Raw genomic sequence first — 17665 nt, 5'->3', positions numbered from 1 at the left:
GGGGCGGGGCTGAGCGAACCCTGCACTGTTCACCAATGAGAGACGCGGGAGCCCCGCCCCCGGGCGCAGACCAATGGCGCTGGCCGGGGGGCGGGCACCGTCTCCTGGTGGCCACAAGGTTTCACTGCAGGAAACCCACTGGGCTCAGTGACGCTGCGGCCGCCTCCGGCCCCGGTCCGAGCGCTCCAGGCGGTAGTGCGGTCGTGCAATAGGAAGCTGAGGGTGGTGCAAGCTTCCCGTCGGGCACCAGCTACCTGGCCCAGCGCCCTGCCCAGTGCATTCCTCAGACACCTCTGGGGCCCCCACCTGTGGCCCCCGGAGCCCTCTAACCGCGTCGGCCATGCCTCTAAACCGCAGTTTGTCCGTGTCCTCACTGCCAGGACTGGAGGATTGGGACGATGAATTCGACCTGGAGAACACAGTGCTCTTTGAGGTGGCCTGGGAGGTGGCCAACAAGGGTGAGCACGCCGGGCGGAGGGACCCGGACGAGAAGGGCAGTCGGGGATGGGGGTAACGAGGCTGCATGGCATGACTCTTGGGTCCTGGGCAAGGAGCCTGTGACTCCTGTGTCCTTGGGGAGGGACTGGAGTTTGTCTCCTGGGCCCTGGAGGGAGGGGATAAGTCGCCTAAGATGAAAGGAGGTTGGAAACCCAGGTCCTGGGTCCTAGGGGTGAGGGGGCTAAAATGAAAAAAGACCAGAGACCTGGGTCCTCAATAGGGAAGGAGATGGGGGGAGGGGTTTGCACTTCGGAACTGTGGCCCTAGGGGGAAAGGTCTTGGGCTGTAACTCCGGATTTGGGAGAGAGCCCACTTGGAGATTCGATGCGTGAATCGTGGTGGGAGAATTTGGGGAACTGGTCATTTGAGAGTAAAGACGTGAAGGGGCTGGAGACCCTAATTCTTAGATCCTAGGGTGAGAGAGAGTTAGGGCCTGGATGCCTGGGTTCTGAGGGCCTGAGCTCTGGGTTCTTAGGAGTAGAGGAGCCTGTAGCCTCAGAGACATGCGCGCAGGAATGGGGAAAGGCTGGGAAGTCCTAAGCTGGTCAGGGGCTGGGCCCTGGGATGGGAGTGGCTGGGGGCCTGGATTTCTGGGTTCTGGGCTCCAAAGGGCCTGAGGTTCTGGGTTTGGAGAAGGCTGGGGCTGGAATCCCAAGAGCTAGGCAGTCTAGCTCCACGGAACAAAGGGAGCTGGGATTTTGCTTTGCTGAGTCTTGGGAGAGAAAGGGGAGGTCTGTGAACATGGAGACATGGATCTCCAGGGCCCAGGCTTCAGGAGGTAAGGAGGCTGGAGGCCCAGACTCCTGGGTCTGGAGTGGAGTCATGGGAGGGGCAGGGCCCTGCATGCCTGTGTCCCCATGTAGGGAGAGGGAACTGAGGGACAGGTCGGCAGAGTCCGTTGGGGGGTGAGGAATAACAGCTCTGGCTTCTTTGGGGCAACTCCGAGAACCTAAATGAGGCCACGAAGAGGGATTCTCCCTTACTGTGTCCTGGAGCCTGACTGGGAATTTAAATCCAGCTCCTGTAAGCTGGGAACTCAAGAAGCTAGGCCCTAATAACCCTTGTCAGGTTATGTCCTCCTCAGCCCCAGCCCCTAATTCCCTCACACCTAGAAGCCTAGGCCCCCAGCCCCTTCTCTCAGACTCAGCACCCTCCTCCCTTCAAGTCCCGACCCCAGCCCCCTTCTCCCATAGACCCAGGAGTACTGTCCACCACTGCCCTCTCCCCTCCTTCCTCTGACTCTGAAGTGTGGGCTCCCAGACCCCTTTTCCCTCTGAGCCAGAGGTCCGGGGCTCCCGCGGCCCCACCCCCCACCCCGCCCCAGGCCCCAGATCTGTGGACCTCTGCCCACAGTGGGTGGCATCTACACGGTGCTGCAGACGAAGGCGAAGGTGACAGGGGATGAGTGGGGCGACAACTACTACCTGGTGGGACCGTACACGGAGCAGGGCGTGAGGACCCAGGTGGAACTGCTCGAGCCCCCGACCCCAGCCCTGAAGAGGACGCTGGACTCCATGAACAGCAAGGGCTGCAAGGTGGGACATGGCCCGGCTGAGGGCAGGGTGGGGGCAGCAGCAAGAGAAGGAGCAGGGGATGGACAGCCCCAGGGAGAGAGGGAGGCATGGACAGAAACTCAGGATGGCCCAGCACTTTCCCGGGCAGGTATCTGACAGACACTCAGACAGATGCAGGACCCCGTGAAGTGAGTGGGTGAACCCCCAGCTCTAAGACATTGGTGAATGGACTGACAGACAGCAGGTATGAGACAGACTGAAAGATGGTCCCAAGAGGCCAAGATCCTCAGATCCAGAGAGAGGAAAAGAGCTAGATGGACAGCCAGACAAAACCCAGGGGAGGTGGGCTTGGGGGTGAGGCAGGAGGCCAGAGCAGGAGTTCTGGAGCCTGAAGTTCAAATTCGCCTTCTCTGCTTCCTGCCTTGTGACCTTGGCGAATGAACATGCTAATAGCATCCGCTTTATAGGTTTCCTGGGAGGATGAAATAGTTCATAAAAAGTGTTCAGCCCAGGACCTGGCATGCAGTTAGTACTGTCTGTGAGCTGTGAGGTGTCGTCGTGGTTATTATTATCATCGTCATTATTACTGAAAGCAGCCACACTTGCAGACTGAGGTGGACAGGCAGGCAATGGAGAGAGGCTGAGTGTTCCAAAAAGTGATGGTGGCCCCAGTGGTTAGAGCAATAGGGAGATAGACAGAGTCCAGATACAGAAAAGAGGTAGCCTGATGTTTTAGAGAGAAGGATCTCGAAGGAGAGAGGAAGATGGAATATTGAGGAAGGGAGGAGAGGTAGGCAGGCAAACCCAGGGGACAGAGTTTTGGATGCGCAGCCAGGAATTAAAAGGAGGAGGGGAGAGTCCCAGGCACCCGCTGAGAATTGAAGGATGAGGACAGAAAGGTGGCTGTCCCCCAGGGAGAGGGCCATAAGGCAGCAGGGCTGAGGTGCAGACATTTGGGTCTGGGAGGGAGAGGTACAATGCTGCCTTCATTCATTCACAGCCTCTGATTTGGGGTGGGGTCTGGAGTCCAGTTAGACGGGACTGTGTCCCTAAGGAACCCTAGGGCAGCCCAGTCCCTCCCCCATGGCAGCTGCTGTCCATGTGCTGGGGGCCTAAGAATAGCCCCCCCAGCAAAAGGGCAGACAACAGCTGGGAGGGGGAGGAGCATAGGGGGTCAGGCGCCTAAAGCCGGGAAAAGCCAGGTTGGGGATGAGTAGGACGGCTTTTCGGCCCAAAATCTGGCAGCAGGCCCAAAATCTGGATCACGGTCTCGGGAGGAAAGCAACAGATCAATGAAACGTGGCAGGGCCAGAAATGCGACCACGAGGCTTAGAAACACGGCAGTGGGTAGAAAAATGTAGCCCCCATGCATGGAAAGTGGGTGGGCAGTGTTAGAAATGAGGCTGCAAAGTACAAGATGGGCCTATGGGCAGAGAAAAGAGGAAGCAGGTGACAAATATATGGCGAAAGGATCAGAAACAAGGGAGCGAGTGGAAGAAGGAGGAGCCAGTACAAGGAGTGAGCGGCAGAAAGGAAAGATAATGGGAGAAAGCAGCATTATGGTTGGTGAGAGAAATGTGGCAGCGAACACAGAAGCAAGGCAGCGAGCTGGAGAAATGATTAGCAGGGTGGAGAAGTAAGGCACTGGGGGCACAGAGACAGGACACGTGCAATGTGGGTTTATAAGTAGAGAAGAGAGGCAACTGTTAGAGAAACTAAGCAAGGGATAGGGAGATGCTGCAGCCGAGATGGGAAAAAATTGTGGTGGGAATAACTAATGGCAAATAGAGAAATAAGGCAGTAGGTGAGAAATTAGCATTAGATACAGAAACAGAAGGCAGAAGCACTGAGGCCATGAACCCAGACGTCTCCCTGGGGATGGGAGAAACGCAGTTGCTGTGCCCAGAGACAGGTGGCCCAAACCCTAAGCCTCCCTGTGTCCCCCTGCAGGTGTATTTCGGGCGCTGGCTGATCGAGGGGGGCCCCCTGGTGGTGCTTCTCGACGTGGGGGCCTCAGCCTGGGCCCTGGAGCGCTGGAAGGGGGAGCTATGGGACACGTGCAACATCGGGGTGCCCTGGTATGACCGGGAAGGCAACGACGCCGTCCTTTTTGGTTTCCTCACCACCTGGTTCCTGGGTGAGGTAGGCCCCACTGCCAATCCCCGTGTCACTCCTTTCGACCCCAGGCCCCAAATTACAATGGCCATCCGAGGCCAGAGGGTGGCCAGTGTCTCCCAGAGCATTCTGGGAGTTGTAGTCCTTTAAACCGAGGATTAGCTCTGATCTCTGGCAATATGGACATCCAGGGGCCAAGATTCTTCTTTCCTCAAAGACCCAGTCTCCCAACCCCAGCTTCATTCACTCCAGTCTTCCAAATATAGGAATTCTAAGCCATTAGCTCTTGGGGAGGCTGGCTTGACGGGAGGGCTCACCCCCCCCCAGGGAGTTCTGGGAGTTGTAGTTCTCTAATATGGGCGGGACTTGGCTCTCAGATGAGTCCCCGGATGTTTGGGAATCCCTAGCCTATCTGAGAACCAGGAACCCCAATTCAGACCCTCTCTTAGGTTTTAAAAGGCTCAAGAAACTTGTTTCCCATACCCTGGGACAGTTTATGAATTGGCCGCTCCTAGGGCATTCTGGGAGTTGTAGTCCTTCAACCAGTATCCAGTACAGGTCTACTCTTGATTGACATAAAAGGTGTCCAGGAATTGTGTTCAGGACTTGGGGACACTAAAACTTTGGTCTTTCCAATTCAGCCCTTCTGGGACTTCGAAGGTTGGTCAAAAAAACACAGCTCCCATCAGCCTCTGGGAATGAAGTAAGCTAGCTAGTCTGGCTGCCTTAAGGATTTAGAGCTCCTTGTCCCATGGGGATTGCAATGGGTCAGCACCCACTCTGTGCGGTTGTGGGGATAGATTGACCTCTCCCCTGCTTCTTCATCCACGTTGGGGATTGCTGGTTGTCTTCACAACACACATGGAGACACATGTGTGTCTCCCTATCCCTATTGCCCCACAGTTCCTGGCCCAGAGCGAGGAGAAACCACATGTGGTTGCACACTTCCATGAGTGGTTGGCGGGCATCGGGCTCTGCCTATGCCGTGCCCGGCGGCTGCCCGTGGCTACCATCTTCACGACCCACGCCACGCTGCTGGGGCGATACCTGTGTGCCGGTGCCGTGGACTTCTACAACAACCTGGAGAATGTGAGCTGGGAGGGTGGCAGATGGGGGTTGCCAATATTTCAGGACAGCCCGAGGCTGTCTGCGAAGCCCAAGGGGATCAAGTTCCCTCTTCCCCCAGGACCCAGGAATCCAAGTCCCCAACCCCCTCCACCCTCAGGCCCAGGAGTCCAGCTTCATGGCCCAATCTCCCCTAAGACCCTGGAGTCTGGACCGCCTGTCTTCTCCCCAGTTCTTCTAACCTGATTGCCCTCCCTCCCTACCCAGTTCAACGTGGACAAGGAAGCAGGTGAGAGGCAAATCTATCACCGCTACTGCATGGAGCGGGCGGCAGCCCACTGCGCTCATGTCTTCACTACCGTGTCCCAGATTACCGCCATTGAGGCTCAGCACCTACTCAAAAGGAAACCAGGTAGGAAATAGGCCTGGGTCTGTAGACGTAAGCGAGGTAGTCTATGCCAAGGCCTGTTGCAATGTTTTTGCTGTAAAGAGCAGAGAACTACAACTCCTAAAATGCCCTAGGTTGGTGACCTGAATATGAGGCTGCCTGGCTGCATGCCCTAGAGGCTAATGGGAAGTGTAGTTTCTTTAATTTCAGAAATGGTAAAATTCTCTTACTGGCTAATGTAGATATTGGTCTTCTGAAAGAGGAAGGAGGTTCCTTGCATTTTGTGTTTGAGAAAAGCAGTGTTGGAACCAGTTATTCTTCCCAAACTATAGCATCCATTCTCATTGGGTATAAGGTGAGAACTATAACTCCCAGAATACCTTTGGCTGTCTAGCTCCTTATATTCCTGGAATTTTGCCCCAGGAGCTGATGGAGGTTATAGTTTTTCACTGACATGCTTTAATTTCTATGATAATAGGAAATGGTTGGGGCCCTAAAAGAGGCTTGAAGATAGAGAAGCAGGATGGGGACATTGACTCATTCCCCCAGCTCAGGGTGGCATAGGGGAAACAAAAGAGCTACAACTCCCAGAAGCCCCGATGTTGCTCTGTTCCCTGTCTTGTTAGCCATTCACAGGGGCTGATGGGAGTTGTAGTCTGACTTGTGAATATAAGCATGCAATATTGGGCAAGAAGGTATCTGAGTGGCAGGGCAGCTGGGTCACCACAGGAGCTCACTGGGGAGCTATTGAAACAAAGACATCGTGAAAGGAAAGGGGTCTTTCCTTCATTTATTCATTCAGCCACATTGATCTGAACGAAGAAATGAAGAAATGAAATGTGGGACCTTCTCCCCCAATCCCAGATATCGTGACCCCCAATGGACTGAATGTGAAGAAATTCTCTGCCATGCATGAGTTCCAGAACCTCCATGCTCAGAGCAAGGCTCGAATCCAGGAGTTTGTGCGGGGCCATTTTTATGGGTATGTAGGCCAGATACCTAGGTCTTGAGAGAGAGGGTGGTTGGGAACCCAGACTCCTGGGGCCAGCAGAGGGGACAGCTGAAGACTCAGCCTCTTGAGTTCTTGAGCGCCAGAACAATGGCTGAGTATTTAAGGAAATCCCCATCTAAGGAGAAAAGAACAATTCCCAGGAGTTCCCATGATGCCTCTGTCCTAAGATGTTCTTTGCCCCTGTGGCTTCTGGGGTTTGTAGTTTCAAGGCTGGGGCTAGTGGGTGAGGGTCTTGGCTTCACCCTGTGTTGTGGCTTCTTTAGGCACCTGGACTTCAACTTGGACAAGACCTTGTACTTCTTTATCGCTGGCCGCTATGAATTCTCCAACAAGGGGGCCGATGTCTTCCTGGAGGCCTTGGCCCGGCTCAACTATCTGCTCAGAGTAAGGCCTGGGCTGCAAGGGGACAAGGAGGATGAGAAAATCAGTACATGACTGGGGAGAACGGAGACCTGGGGAGGTGGGGGCAGGGAAACCCATGTGTAAAACAGGAGTGTAGGGACCCAGAAAGAAGATCAGAGTCCCCGTGGGAATGGTACCTCTGTCCTATAATTCTCCTTGACAGTGAGGGGCATGGCAGGGTCCTCGTGGTCTTGGGGGGTGGCAAAGGGTGGGACAGCCTTCTCCCATGTGATCCTCACACACTCACACGCACACACACACACACCCTCCCTTTCCTCTGCCCCAGGTGAATGGCAGCGAGCAGACAGTGGTTGCCTTCTTCATCATGCCAGCTCGGACCAACAATTTCAACGTGGAAACCCTTAAGGGCCAAGCCGTGCGCAAGCAGCTTTGGTCAGCAGCCCTCAGCCCGGCATCCCTGCCGCTCCCACTCCCAGCTGTGTGCTTTGGGTCCCCTGTTTCTCCTGGAGTCTCAGTTTTGTCATCTGTGACATGATCAACCCATCCCCCACCTGATTCCCAGCAAAGTTACTTGCTCCAGATGCCTGCAACTCGGGGGCAGTACGAAGTCGCAGTCGCAGGCAGGACAAGTGTGACAGCATGACCAGGGCTCTGGTATCAAGCTGGCGAGATCCCGCTCATGCCCCTGTCCTGCTCTGGCTTTGTGACTTTAGGCAAACCACTCCCCGTCTTCAAGCCTCAGTTTCCTCATCTGTAAAAAACACCTGTTAGCCATCAGCTATTTCTTGAGCTCCTACTGCGTGCCAGGTGCTGTTCTAGGCACTGGGAACACAGCTGTGAGGCAAAAAGATAAAATCTCTGCCCTTATTGTGTTCACATTCTAGAAAGTTCTATAGAAAGTGCTGTGGCAAAAAAAAGCAGGACTGGAATATGAGACAGGGTTGTCAGGACAGGCCACACTGAGTAAGTGCCAGCAAGTAGAGACCAAGAGAGGAAACAAGGGAGGAAACCCTGTGTGTATCTGGGGAACAGCATTTCAGGCAGAGGGAATGGCAAGTGCAAAGGCCCTGAGGCATGTTTGAGAAACAGCAAGGAAGCCAGCGGGGCTGAAGCAGAGTACCCTAGGGAGATGGGGTAGAAAATGAGGCTAGAGCTACGAGAGGACCATGAACAGAGGAATGTCAATGAAGTTGTAGGGTGGCACTCTTTGCTAGCTTTACTTGTGTCCATACATTTTCCTCTCTCAGAATGTAATTTTCCCTTTTTATAAAATGGGGCTTAGCATCACGACTACCAGGACTAGCCTAAGTCCTAATAATAGCTGACATTTTTGGAAGGCTCTGTGTGATGGGCACTGTGCACTTTTTGTCATGACCTCATCGAATTCTCACTGCAAACCTTTGAGGTTGCTTCTATTTTTATCCCCATCTGACAGATGAGGCATTCAAGTCCGAGAGGGAAGGCCACCTGTCCCTGGCCGCAGAGCTGATGCAAAGCACAAGGGATCCGAGCCTTCCAGGGCCTATTCCCTGAGTCTCCATCCTCCAGCCAGAAATATCCAGAGCTTCTCTGCTCAGACCTCAACTTCCCAGCTGCCCCAGAAGCCTAACAATAAATGGCAGCTGGTCTATAAGTGATGTTGTCGCTCTGCTCCTTCCAGGGATACGGCCAACACAGTGAAGGAGAAGTTTGGGAGGAAGCTTTATGAATCCTTGCTGGTGTGAGTGTCCCGCCCTCAGCCCTGCAGCCTCCTGGGCTCTAAACCCTCTCATCACCCATTCCCAGATGCATCCCACTGCTCACCTTACAGGGGGAGCCTCCCAGACATGAACAAGATGCTGGACAAGGAGGACTTCACTATGATGAAGAGAGCCATCTTTGCCACGCAGGTATGGTTTGGACTCCTGAGTCGAAAGATGGCGATTCCCAGCAGCCCTGGAGGCAGCTTGCCGTGTTAGCTCTGACCCCAGAGATGGCTGGGAGTTCTGCTTTGTTGTCAGTCCTTATTCAAGGAATCAATTCTGAAGCCAGAAGGGTGTGTGTGAGCTGACTGGTAGAACTTGAATTCCCAGAAGCCTTTAGGGCAGCCTGCTTTCCCACAGCTTATTCTGCCACAGAGGCTTCTGGGAGTTGTAGTTTCTTTGAGTCCTTGGGGATCCATGAACAAAAGGTGGAAGGGACCTTAAACTAAAGTCAAGATAGCCACAAAAGGAGAGCTGCAACTCCCAGCTAACCCTGGGCCTTGCTGCAAGCTACCTCCACCTCTTCCCCCAGAGACTGCTGGGAGTGGTAGTTTTGTTGGGCCTCTAGGGATAGAGCCAGGTCAGCTAAAAAAATTATTTCGGGACTTCCCTGGCAGTCCAGGGGTTAAGACTCTGTGCTTCAAATACAGGGGGTGCGGGTTCGATCCCTGGTTGGGGACTAAAATCCCACGTGCCGCATGGTGCGATCAAAGAAGAAGAAAAAACAACAAAAACAACAGTTATTCACTGAAGAACATTGAAAACTTTCAGCAGCTACTGTTTCTTATCCCACTGGTTGTGTCTTAGTCTCCAAATACCCCTGGGAGTTGTAGCTTCTTTAGATACCTGGGGTTAATTAGATGGGTGGGAAACCTTAGAGAAAATTAGCAGTCACAAAATGAGAACCACAACTCCCAGCAGCCCCCAGGGCTTTCTGCTACCTTGACTCTTCCCTTGCCCCAGAAACTTCTGGGAATTAGAGTTCTTTTATCCTCTGGAGTCAAGGGTTTTTGGTACCTATAGTCAGGGTTGGTGATTTCCCCCAATCCTGGGGAATGGAAACCAAGACAGCCAAGTTGCACAAACAAGGTGTGAATTGTTTTTGGCCAAACTATAATTTCCAGTAGTTCCTAAGACAGTCGGCCTCACTGAGAATGTTTCTGCCATGGGGCTGCTGGGAGTTGTAGTTTCCTGGGCTCCTGGAGTCAGTAAACTGAAGATGAGTAGATCTTTTAATGAGAGGAATAATGGGACAGCTGCAAAGAACTATATATCCCAGCAGCCCCTGGGACTGCTATCACACTAGCTCTGTCTTCCTCCAGTGGCTCTTGGGAATTGTGGTTTCTTTGGGCCTCTTTTGAGGGTGGAGGTGGAGAGAATACAGGATGGAGAGTAAAAGGAACTTGGAGAGAAAGAGATCCAGGATTTTCATAAGAAAACTATAACTTCCGGCAAGCAGCCCCTGAAAGGCACAGCCCCCATCAACTGCTGGGAGTTACAGTCCCTTTGGGTTTCTTTGATGAAAGCCCAGAGTACAGAACAAGATAGCTACAACTCCCTCTAGTCTATGAGGCATGTTAACACTGGCTCTGCCTCTAAGACAGCTGGGATTGTAGTTTCTTTTCGGCTTATGGTGGTTATTAAAGGGAAAAGAAAACCTTTACAGATAGAGCCAAGTAGGAAATCTACAACTCCTGGTAATCTCTTGGGTTTGTTGCTCCACAACCTGATGGGAATTGTCTCCTTAGATCCCCAGGATGAGCATGGCTCATGGGGAAGTAGGAAACCCTCTGTCCCTTCCCTGACCCCCCCACCCCACTTGTGGCCCCTACAGCGGCAGTCTTTCCCTCCTGTGTGCACCCACAATATGCTGGACGACTCCTCAGATCCTATTTTGACCACCATCCGCCGAATTGGCCTCTTCAATAGTAGTGCCGACAGGGTCAAGGTGAGGGCACTGGCCAGGGTGGGTTGGGCATGGGGGGGTGGGGGGGTGCTGGGGAGGGCGGTGATATGGGGGCTGGAGCCTGAGCCTCACATTCCCCATCTCCCCTGGTATGTCAAAGGATTGCAATGTTTAGAAAGAACCTTTGCTTCTGAGGCAGACTTGGATTCCAGTCTTTGTCCTGACACTGTCTTGTGTGGCTTTAGACAACTTTTTCATCCTCTCTGGGATCCCCAGGGAGTAGCTAAATAAGGTGCTCGGGCTGAGCCCTTGTTTTCCACTGCCAGGTGATTTTTCACCCGGAGTTCCTCTCCTCCACGAGCCCCCTGCTCCCTGTGGACTATGAGGAGTTTGTCCGCGGCTGCCACCTGGGCGTCTTCCCCTCCTACTATGAGCCTTGGGGCTACACACCAGGTGAGTTCAGCGTCTGGCGTGATCCCAGGACAAGGGACCGGCCCTTCCTGAGCTCCAGACTCCTCCTTTGCAAAACAGGAACAATGGAAACAAGTCTGTTCATGTGTTTTTGTGACACAGTAGCTCATGTGAGTAACTAGAGGGCTGATGTCAGAGTTCACACGTGATTTCTCCCAATTTGCTACTGTTTGGTTCCCCAAAACAACAACAGCTAAATGCACAGCTTGTTCTCTAACAATCAAGCTACTTTCATATGTTTTTAAGGCAAAATAAACACCACATTTGCTGTAATATTTCTTAAATGATGAGTGATTTGACAAGTTTGCCAGTTTCATCCACGGTTAAAATGGTGCATAGGTTTTGTGTGACCAGCTCCAACCCTATTTTTCCCATAAGCCTTGTATGTAGTGCCTACTTTCGCAGCTTACAGAGGTTTTTAGAAACACTTATATAAAAATTATAATAAACTCCTTGAAGCATTTCTCAGCGTTATTTAAGGGAGTAAGCGAGGTGTAGTAGGTGCTCTGTACACAGTGATAGTAATAATGAGAGACCTTGTCTTACCTCTTGTCAAAACAGACTATAAAGCTATGACAACCAAAACAGTGCAGTCTGGCACAAAAAAGTGTCTTACAGGTCATGAGGATAAATTAAAATGGTAGACATTGGCCCAGAATACCGTGCTCAATAAATTAGCATCCTTATTACCCAATTATGGACTCTTCCTTACCCTGAGGCCTTGGGGCAAATGAATTCCCTTTTCTGAGCCTAGTAGCTTCCCCTCTAAGGAATAGGGACTATCATACTTTAATGCACAGCCTAATTTGTCTGGTTCCTGACTTGCGCGGCACAGCGCCCGGCTCTTATTAAAGGAGCCAATAGAGGGCGCCATTGGGGCTTTCACTGGGATTTAAGGCAATAAAGAGGGGCAAGCTAAGCGGACCTTTCTCACGCCTTCCCGCAGCTGAGTGCACGGTTATGGGTATCCCCAGTGTCTCCACCAACCTTTCTGGTTTCGGCTGCTTCATGGAGGAACACATCGCAGACCCCTCAGCTTACGGTCAGCGCCCAGAATGAGAGCCGGGACTCTTGGATCCTGGGAAGGAGGGGCGTGGTCTCTTGGGTCACTAAGAGAGGAGGGGGTGGACTCCTGAGTCCCAGTGGGAGGAGGCGTCCTGGTATCCGCAGAGTCCCAGAGACAATGAAGGTTTCCCCAATCTGTTTTCTGAGACTTTTTCTGGCCCCCACAGGCATCTACATTCTGGACCGGCGTTTCCGAGGCCTGGATGATTCTTGCTCGCAGCTCACCTCCTTCCTCTACAGTTTCTGCCAGCAGAGCCGGCGGCAGCGCATTATCCAGCGGAACCGCACGGAGCGCCTCTCCGACCTTCTGGACTGGAAATACCTAGGCCGGGTATAATTCCCCTCCCTGTCCTCTGCTGTGAATAAGTCACTTACGGCTCTGGGTCTCTGATTCCCCGTGCCTCGAAAGCTGGCGCAAAGGGCATGGTCTCTTCCTATTTGTAACGCTTGCTGTCCCTTTAAGAAAAGAATCAACTTTCAGACTGGAAGACCACCGAGGTGGGAAGTTCTCTATTTGCATAAGGGTGCGGCCAAAGAGGTACCTGACTGGAGAATTCCGCCCCTGTTAAAGGAGTGTGGCTCAGAGACTGTCCATTCACAGCTCTGCTTATCTACATAAGGGGTGGAGCCTGAAAGATGGATGATTGGCAGAGGGGCCAACTGGAAACCACCGCAGGTTGTGTTCATCTGCATAAAACGTGTAACCAGGCTTCACCCCACCTCCAAACCTGCTGGGGGCGGGGTCAGGCTCCTGCCCCCTGATGCCCACTCCTCTTCTTTCCCCCCAACAAGTACTACATGTCTGCGCGCCACATGGCGCTGGCCAAGGCCTTTCCAGAACAGTTCACCTACGAGCCCCACGAGGCTGATGCGGTAAGTGGATCCGGGGTCTCTCTAGGGGGGGCCAGGAGCTAGAAGGGTGGGGTGAAGTAGGGTGTCCCTCCTGGAGTTGCAAGGCCTCAAGGACGCTGGACGCCCAGGCAGGCTGCAGAGGCCTCTGCTCACTATGCGGTTTGTGCCCACACCTCCGTACGCAGACCCAGGGCTACCGCTACCCGCGGCCAGCCTCAGTGCCACCATCGCCCTCACTGTCGAGACACTCCAGCCCGCACCAGAGCGAGGATGAGGAGGAGCCCCGGGACGGACCACCCGATGAAGATGGCGAGCGCTACGACGAGGACGAGGAGGCTGCCAAGGACCGGCGCAATATCCGCGCCCCGGAGTGGCCGCGCCGCGCCTCCTGCACGTCCTCAACCGGCGGGAGCAAGCGCGGCTCGGTGGACACAGCGCCCTCCAGCTCAGTCAGCACCCCCAGCGAGCCCCTCAGCCCCGCCAGCTCCCTGGGCGAGGAGCGCAACTAAGTCCCCTGACCCGCACTCCCCTGCCAACACTGCCTCCCTTATCTTGAGGGTGGATGCAGAATGGCGCTGTCCCTAAACTCCACTCCAGATCCCTAGCCCTCTGTGGGGTCCACAGCCCTACCCCCTCCGCCGTACACTCCAGCCCCTCTAGCTCCTCTCTCGAAATCCCAAATACTCCAGAATCCTCAACGCCGTGCCTTTCTTGGGTTCCAGAATGCATAATCTGTGCCCTGGAGTCCCCCAGGCCATCGCAGAGGCCAGGAATCTGCCATTATCCTGCCGTGGTGCCAGAGGTTTTCAGAAACCTGCTCTGTTGCCTTCTATGCTGGGGCTCCTTGAGCCCCTTGCGGCTTGCTAATTTTACAGCATACAGAGCCTGCCATGCCCAGGCCTGGCCCGGGGCCACCAAGCACTGGAAACCACGTGCAGTCCGTGCTAATGAGACAATCAAGTCCAGAGCTGGGGCACTTTCAGGGACTTAATGCAGGTTAAGTCCAGAACTCGGGCTCCAGGCCAGTGCACTCGTGTTTACTGTGATTTAGCCCTCCCTGGGGTGTCCGGCTCTGCCTGGAGGATCCCTCCACCCCTGCTCCCTTCTTCCTCTGCACTTTGGCCAAGCAAGTGGGGGCAGAACCACTTGGTTCTCATTCCTACTGGAGAACAAGCTGTCTTGGTCTAGATGCCTTTCTGGACCAGACCCTACTCCTTCTTCCCTGAGTCTGAACTCTTCTGCGTATCTCTAAACTCCTGCACCCTACAGGGAATCCCTCTGCTGAGGACAACTGGCTGTCTTCCCCAGTACCTGCACACATAACCCCCAACCGCTAGACCCACCATGAAACCACTGGATTCTAGGTCCCAGCTGCCAAATTTAGAACCTTACCACTTTGCTGCATCCTGGTCCCTTCCCTCTGGTCTAGAACTCAGCCCACTGGATTCTAGAACCTCCATATTTACCTCGAGGCTCTTCCATCCCTAAGCTGTGCCCTGCCCCCAGCTTTGGTGAAAGGGAGGGGCCCCTCACGTGTGCTGTGCTGTGTCTGCTGCCCTTGGTTTGCAATTGGGAGGGGGGAGGGCAGAAGGGGTGTGATTGAAGTGTGTCCAGAGATGAAAAAATACATCTATATTTAAGAATCTCAGGTCTAGTCTGACCGGAGGGCTTGGTGGGCCTCAATCCTGGCCCCACCCTCCTCTTCCTTCCCTCTTCACCTCTTGATTCCTCCCTTTGCCCACTGCTGGGTCCCGGTTCTCTCGTCTCATTCTACTGTCTTAGAGACTTGGATTGCCACTGGATTCCAGTGTTATTTCAAAGGAAGGCAACTCTCTCGTTTTTGACTCGACTTGCAAGTGGCAAAGTTGCCTCAGCCTCTTAAATTCCTCAGTAGCGCTAGCCATATGCAAGGGCTCGATAGCCACTGTGGCCACACGTGGCCCATGGCTACCCTATTGGACAGCACAGATACAGAACACTTCCATCACTGCAAAAAGTTCTGTTGGACAGCACTGGCTTAGAGCATGTTTCTAGGACTCTGGAAAAAAGTCTTTTTCTCCTTTCAGTTCTAATCGTCCCTAGGCTACACGTGCATCTCTGAATCAATCGCTTTTCAGGGGAGTAGAAAGCTCTGATTGAAGGTGGATGTGTGACCATCTTTCTGTTAGCCGCAGTGTTTGTGACACCCGAGTCCCCTCCCCCACCAGAGTTACCAGCAGGAGAGGCAGGGTGCTGAGCAGCCGTTTCCTCTTAGATTCGGCTACCAGAAATAGGATGGGGTGGGGGGGGTCAGAGCTGACATCGTTTTATTGCTTGGACCCGGCAGCTGCTTACGTCATCTTCAAGCTTCTTCAGTTCCCATTTGGATAATTTCACATCCCATTTCTGTCTGTGCTGAGCCCTGAACCCCCTAGCTCAGCACCTCTTTCACATCATGTGCCCTCAGCTGCTCAGACCCACTAGCCAGTTTCTACCTATTATGTGCCTTGAATTCCACACCTGTAACAAACAGCCTTTGGAGGTCAGACCTGGGTGTGCCTCCCGGTTACCATGGGTAATTTACACAGTTTGTCTCAACTTACCCATATGAAGGAGCTCACATTTCTACTTAGCCTCCCAGAATTGAGGCAGAGTACTTTCAGAGCTTGGCAAGTGCCTAGCAACATAACTCATGTGAACCGGTTTCTCATTACTGATCTCCTTAACAGCTGTCTGCTTCCAGCTAGCAACCCCAGGTTTTACTAGACTCTCCCTGGAGTCTGGGCTCTACCATCTTAGGAGGGGCAGTTAACAGCCTGGCAAAGCAGAAAACCCACTACAGCAACACCCCACAGGTGTTATTATGTCTTAGAAGTAGAGCGCCAAACTCCTCTCTCCCTGCCAGCCCAATGTAGCCAGAAGCCTTGTGAAAACAGATCCCACCTTTTTTCCCAGGATACACACATAAAACCACTAGCTGCTGCAAAAAGCTTTATTGTTTCCATTTGGTCCAAGGCTTGGGAGAGGGCTCCAGTGTGGTTAACAAGCTGCCTACTGGCTGCAGAGAGGGGCTTCGGGCAGAAGCCCTGACACCAGAGGGGCTCCTCAAAGGCCACTGGGCTCCGGAGGCTCCTAATCGTGCTTGAGGGTGAGCCTTTCGAAGAGATACTCGCCCAGCCCAGCCTGGGGACCAGCCAGCCTGCGGAGGTTGGTCAGGTGGTCACCCATCTTCTTGATGAGTTTCACCTCCTCATCTAGGAAGTGGCTCTCCAGGAAGTCGCAGAGCTGAGTGATAAAAGAGGAGAAAATGTTGCCACGTACAGATCTAACAATGTGACAGATGGGGGAAGGAGGCTCAGAAGGAAATCTGCCCAATCAAATGAGGCCAATGCTTCGTATGTAAGCATCATTCCAGGGAAGGTCTCATAGACATGACTGGAGATACTTACGTGGGGGTCTGCGCGGGCACAAGCCAGGGCATGCAGATCCAGAAGGGCCTCGTTCAGGTTCTTCTCCATTTTAATGGCGGCTTCCATAGCGTCCTGAGTTTTACCCCACTCATCTTGAGATGGCTTCTATACCGAAAACAAACGGCTCAGTACTAGCCACATACTCTGGAAAGGACTAAAAACTAATTTTCCTGTAGTTGCGAGAGTAGAGGGCTTAATCGGAAAAAAACGTCTAAGAGTTTGTATCTATCATTCCCCAGTCTCCTATAACTACACGTCCCAGGATACTACACGCTGCGCTCTAGACCGCCACGTCTTGGGAGAACTGGGTGCGCCTCGATCTCCAGCTGTAATAACCCACAAAAGACTGAACTCAATCTCCGAGAGGCCTACGCGGTGCCTAAACCAATACAGTCAAGGGGCCTCTAGTGCAGGGACTGTTGGGAGATGTAGTCCAATGCCCACACACTATTTACCTGCACGTCCTGGAAGAGGGCGCGGCCGCCGCGTTGGTTTTGCATTTTCAAGAGACGCTTGGCGCCCTCGTGCTTCTCTTCGGCCAATTCGCGGAAAAAGTGGCGCACGCCCTCCAGAGCCACATCGTCGCGGTCGAAATAGAAGCCCTGCGGGAAGAGATGGCGGGAACAATGGTTAGCAGGAGGCGAGGCCAGGCATGCGGACTCCGCCTCCGACTATCCAACAGGACAAAGGCGGCCAGCGCGTGCGCAGAGGGCCGGAGGTGCGCAGCTGAGGGGAACTTGGGCTGGGGGCGTCCTGGGGACCCTCACCAGAGAGAGGTAGGTGTAGGAGGCCCGCAGATGCATGTTGACCAGGCGGTTGACGGCGGCCTCCACCTCGGTGGAATAATTCTGACGAATCTGGGAGCTCATGGTTGATCGGTAATAAGGAGTTCGGCTCAAAAAATGGTGTTGGCTGGTCCCGGTGACCGAGGACAGCTGAGTGGCTGACTCCGAAGGTTGGAGGGTGGATAGATGAGTGGCTGACTCCGAAGGTTGGAGGGTGGTCGGAGGCTGGAAGAAAGGGCGACCCTGGGTCTGTTCCGTCCAAACACTGTTGAAGCAAGAGACAGATCCGGGGAACCGCCGAGCGCAATGAAAACTGCTGTGGCCAAGGCGGCTTATTTTATAGTGCGCAGGCCCTCGGAAGTGGGACGGCCAGGGAGAGCAATCGGCCAATCTGCGGTGGTGGGAGGCGGGGCCTGGAGCCCACGCGTGACCAATCAGGA

General features: G+C 53.6%; 2 protein-coding genes and 1 long non-coding RNA gene across 9 annotated transcripts; 1 reads left to right on the top strand and 2 right to left on the bottom strand.

Moving 5' to 3' along the window:
• Positions 1–117: 117 nt before the first annotated feature.
• On the top strand, positions 118–14634 carry GYS1 (glycogen synthase 1). 4 transcript variants are annotated; one of them, XM_004271064.3, is made up of 16 exons: positions 119–458; positions 1852–2033; positions 3963–4154; positions 5031–5216; positions 5460–5604; positions 6445–6562; positions 6856–6976; positions 7281–7387; positions 8616–8675; positions 8766–8844; positions 10532–10645; positions 10930–11056; positions 12021–12116; positions 12307–12470; positions 12932–13012; positions 13177–14634. In XM_004271064.3, exons 1-16 carry the CDS (start codon positions 341–343, stop codon positions 13498–13500), a joined length of 2214 nt encoding a protein of 737 aa, XP_004271112.1. In that variant the 5' UTR covers positions 119–340; the 3' UTR covers positions 13501–14634. The 4 variants fall into 4 exon arrangements, with proteins under 4 accessions (XP_033286403.1, XP_004271112.1, XP_012389030.1 ...); XM_012533576.3 differs by lacking the exon at positions 1852–2033; XM_033430512.2 differs by lacking the exons at positions 6445–6562; positions 7281–7387 and having other exon boundaries at positions 118–458.
• On the bottom strand, positions 6356–12309 carry LOC117201779 (uncharacterized). 4 transcript variants are annotated; one of them, XR_007474383.1, is made up of 4 exons: positions 12062–12309; positions 8759–8976; positions 7507–7706; positions 6356–6988 (listed from the first exon to the last, which is right to left on the bottom strand). It is a non-coding gene; the product is annotated as an uncharacterized LOC117201779 (long non-coding RNA). The 4 variants fall into 4 exon arrangements; XR_007474384.1 differs by having other exon boundaries at positions 7527–7706; XR_007474382.1 differs by lacking the exons at positions 7507–7706; positions 8759–8976.
• A 1314-nt stretch (positions 14635–15948) lies between the features above and the next one.
• FTL (ferritin light chain) lies at positions 15949–17546 on the bottom strand. Its single transcript, XM_049703619.1, has 4 exons — positions 17208–17546; positions 16896–17042; positions 16420–16545; positions 15949–16255 (listed from the first exon to the last, which is right to left on the bottom strand). Exons 1-4 carry the CDS (start codon positions 17307–17309, stop codon positions 16103–16105), a joined length of 528 nt encoding a protein of 175 aa, XP_049559576.1. The 5' UTR covers positions 17310–17546; the 3' UTR covers positions 15949–16102.
• Positions 17547–17665: the final 119 nt, after the last annotated feature.

This window comes from Orcinus orca, chromosome 20, assembly GCF_937001465.1.
Source record: "Orcinus orca chromosome 20, mOrcOrc1.1, whole genome shotgun sequence".
NCBI classification, from domain to species: Eukaryota; Metazoa; Chordata; class Mammalia; order Artiodactyla; family Delphinidae; genus Orcinus; species Orcinus orca.
Note: the sequence above shows the minus strand (reverse complement) of the source record. Positions and strands in the feature narration are given on the sequence as shown.

Bases quoted from the DNA above. Each gene is read 5' to 3' on its own strand.
- GYS1 (XM_004271064.3), top strand. From the start codon at position 341: ATGCCTCTAAACCGCAGTTTGTCCGTGTCCTCACTGCCAGGACTGGAG. The intron at 5,217-5,459 runs GTGAGCTGGGAG...CTCCCTACCCAG, and splicing joins TCTACAACAACCTGGAGAAT to TTCAACGTGGACAAGGAAGC. The intron at 12,117-12,306 runs GTCAGCGCCCAG...TGGCCCCCACAG, and splicing joins CGCAGACCCCTCAGCTTACG to GCATCTACATTCTGGACCGG.
- FTL (XM_049703619.1), bottom strand. From the start codon at position 17,309: ATGAGCTCCCAGATTCGTCAGAATTATTCCACCGAGGTGGAGGCCGCC. The intron at 16,546-16,895 runs GTAAATAGTGTG...TTTTCGGTATAG, and splicing joins CCCTCTTCCAGGACGTGCAG to AAGCCATCTCAAGATGAGTG. The intron at 16,256-16,419 runs GTAAGTATCTCC...TTTATCACTCAG, and splicing joins GTGCCCGCGCAGACCCCCAC to CTCTGCGACTTCCTGGAGAG.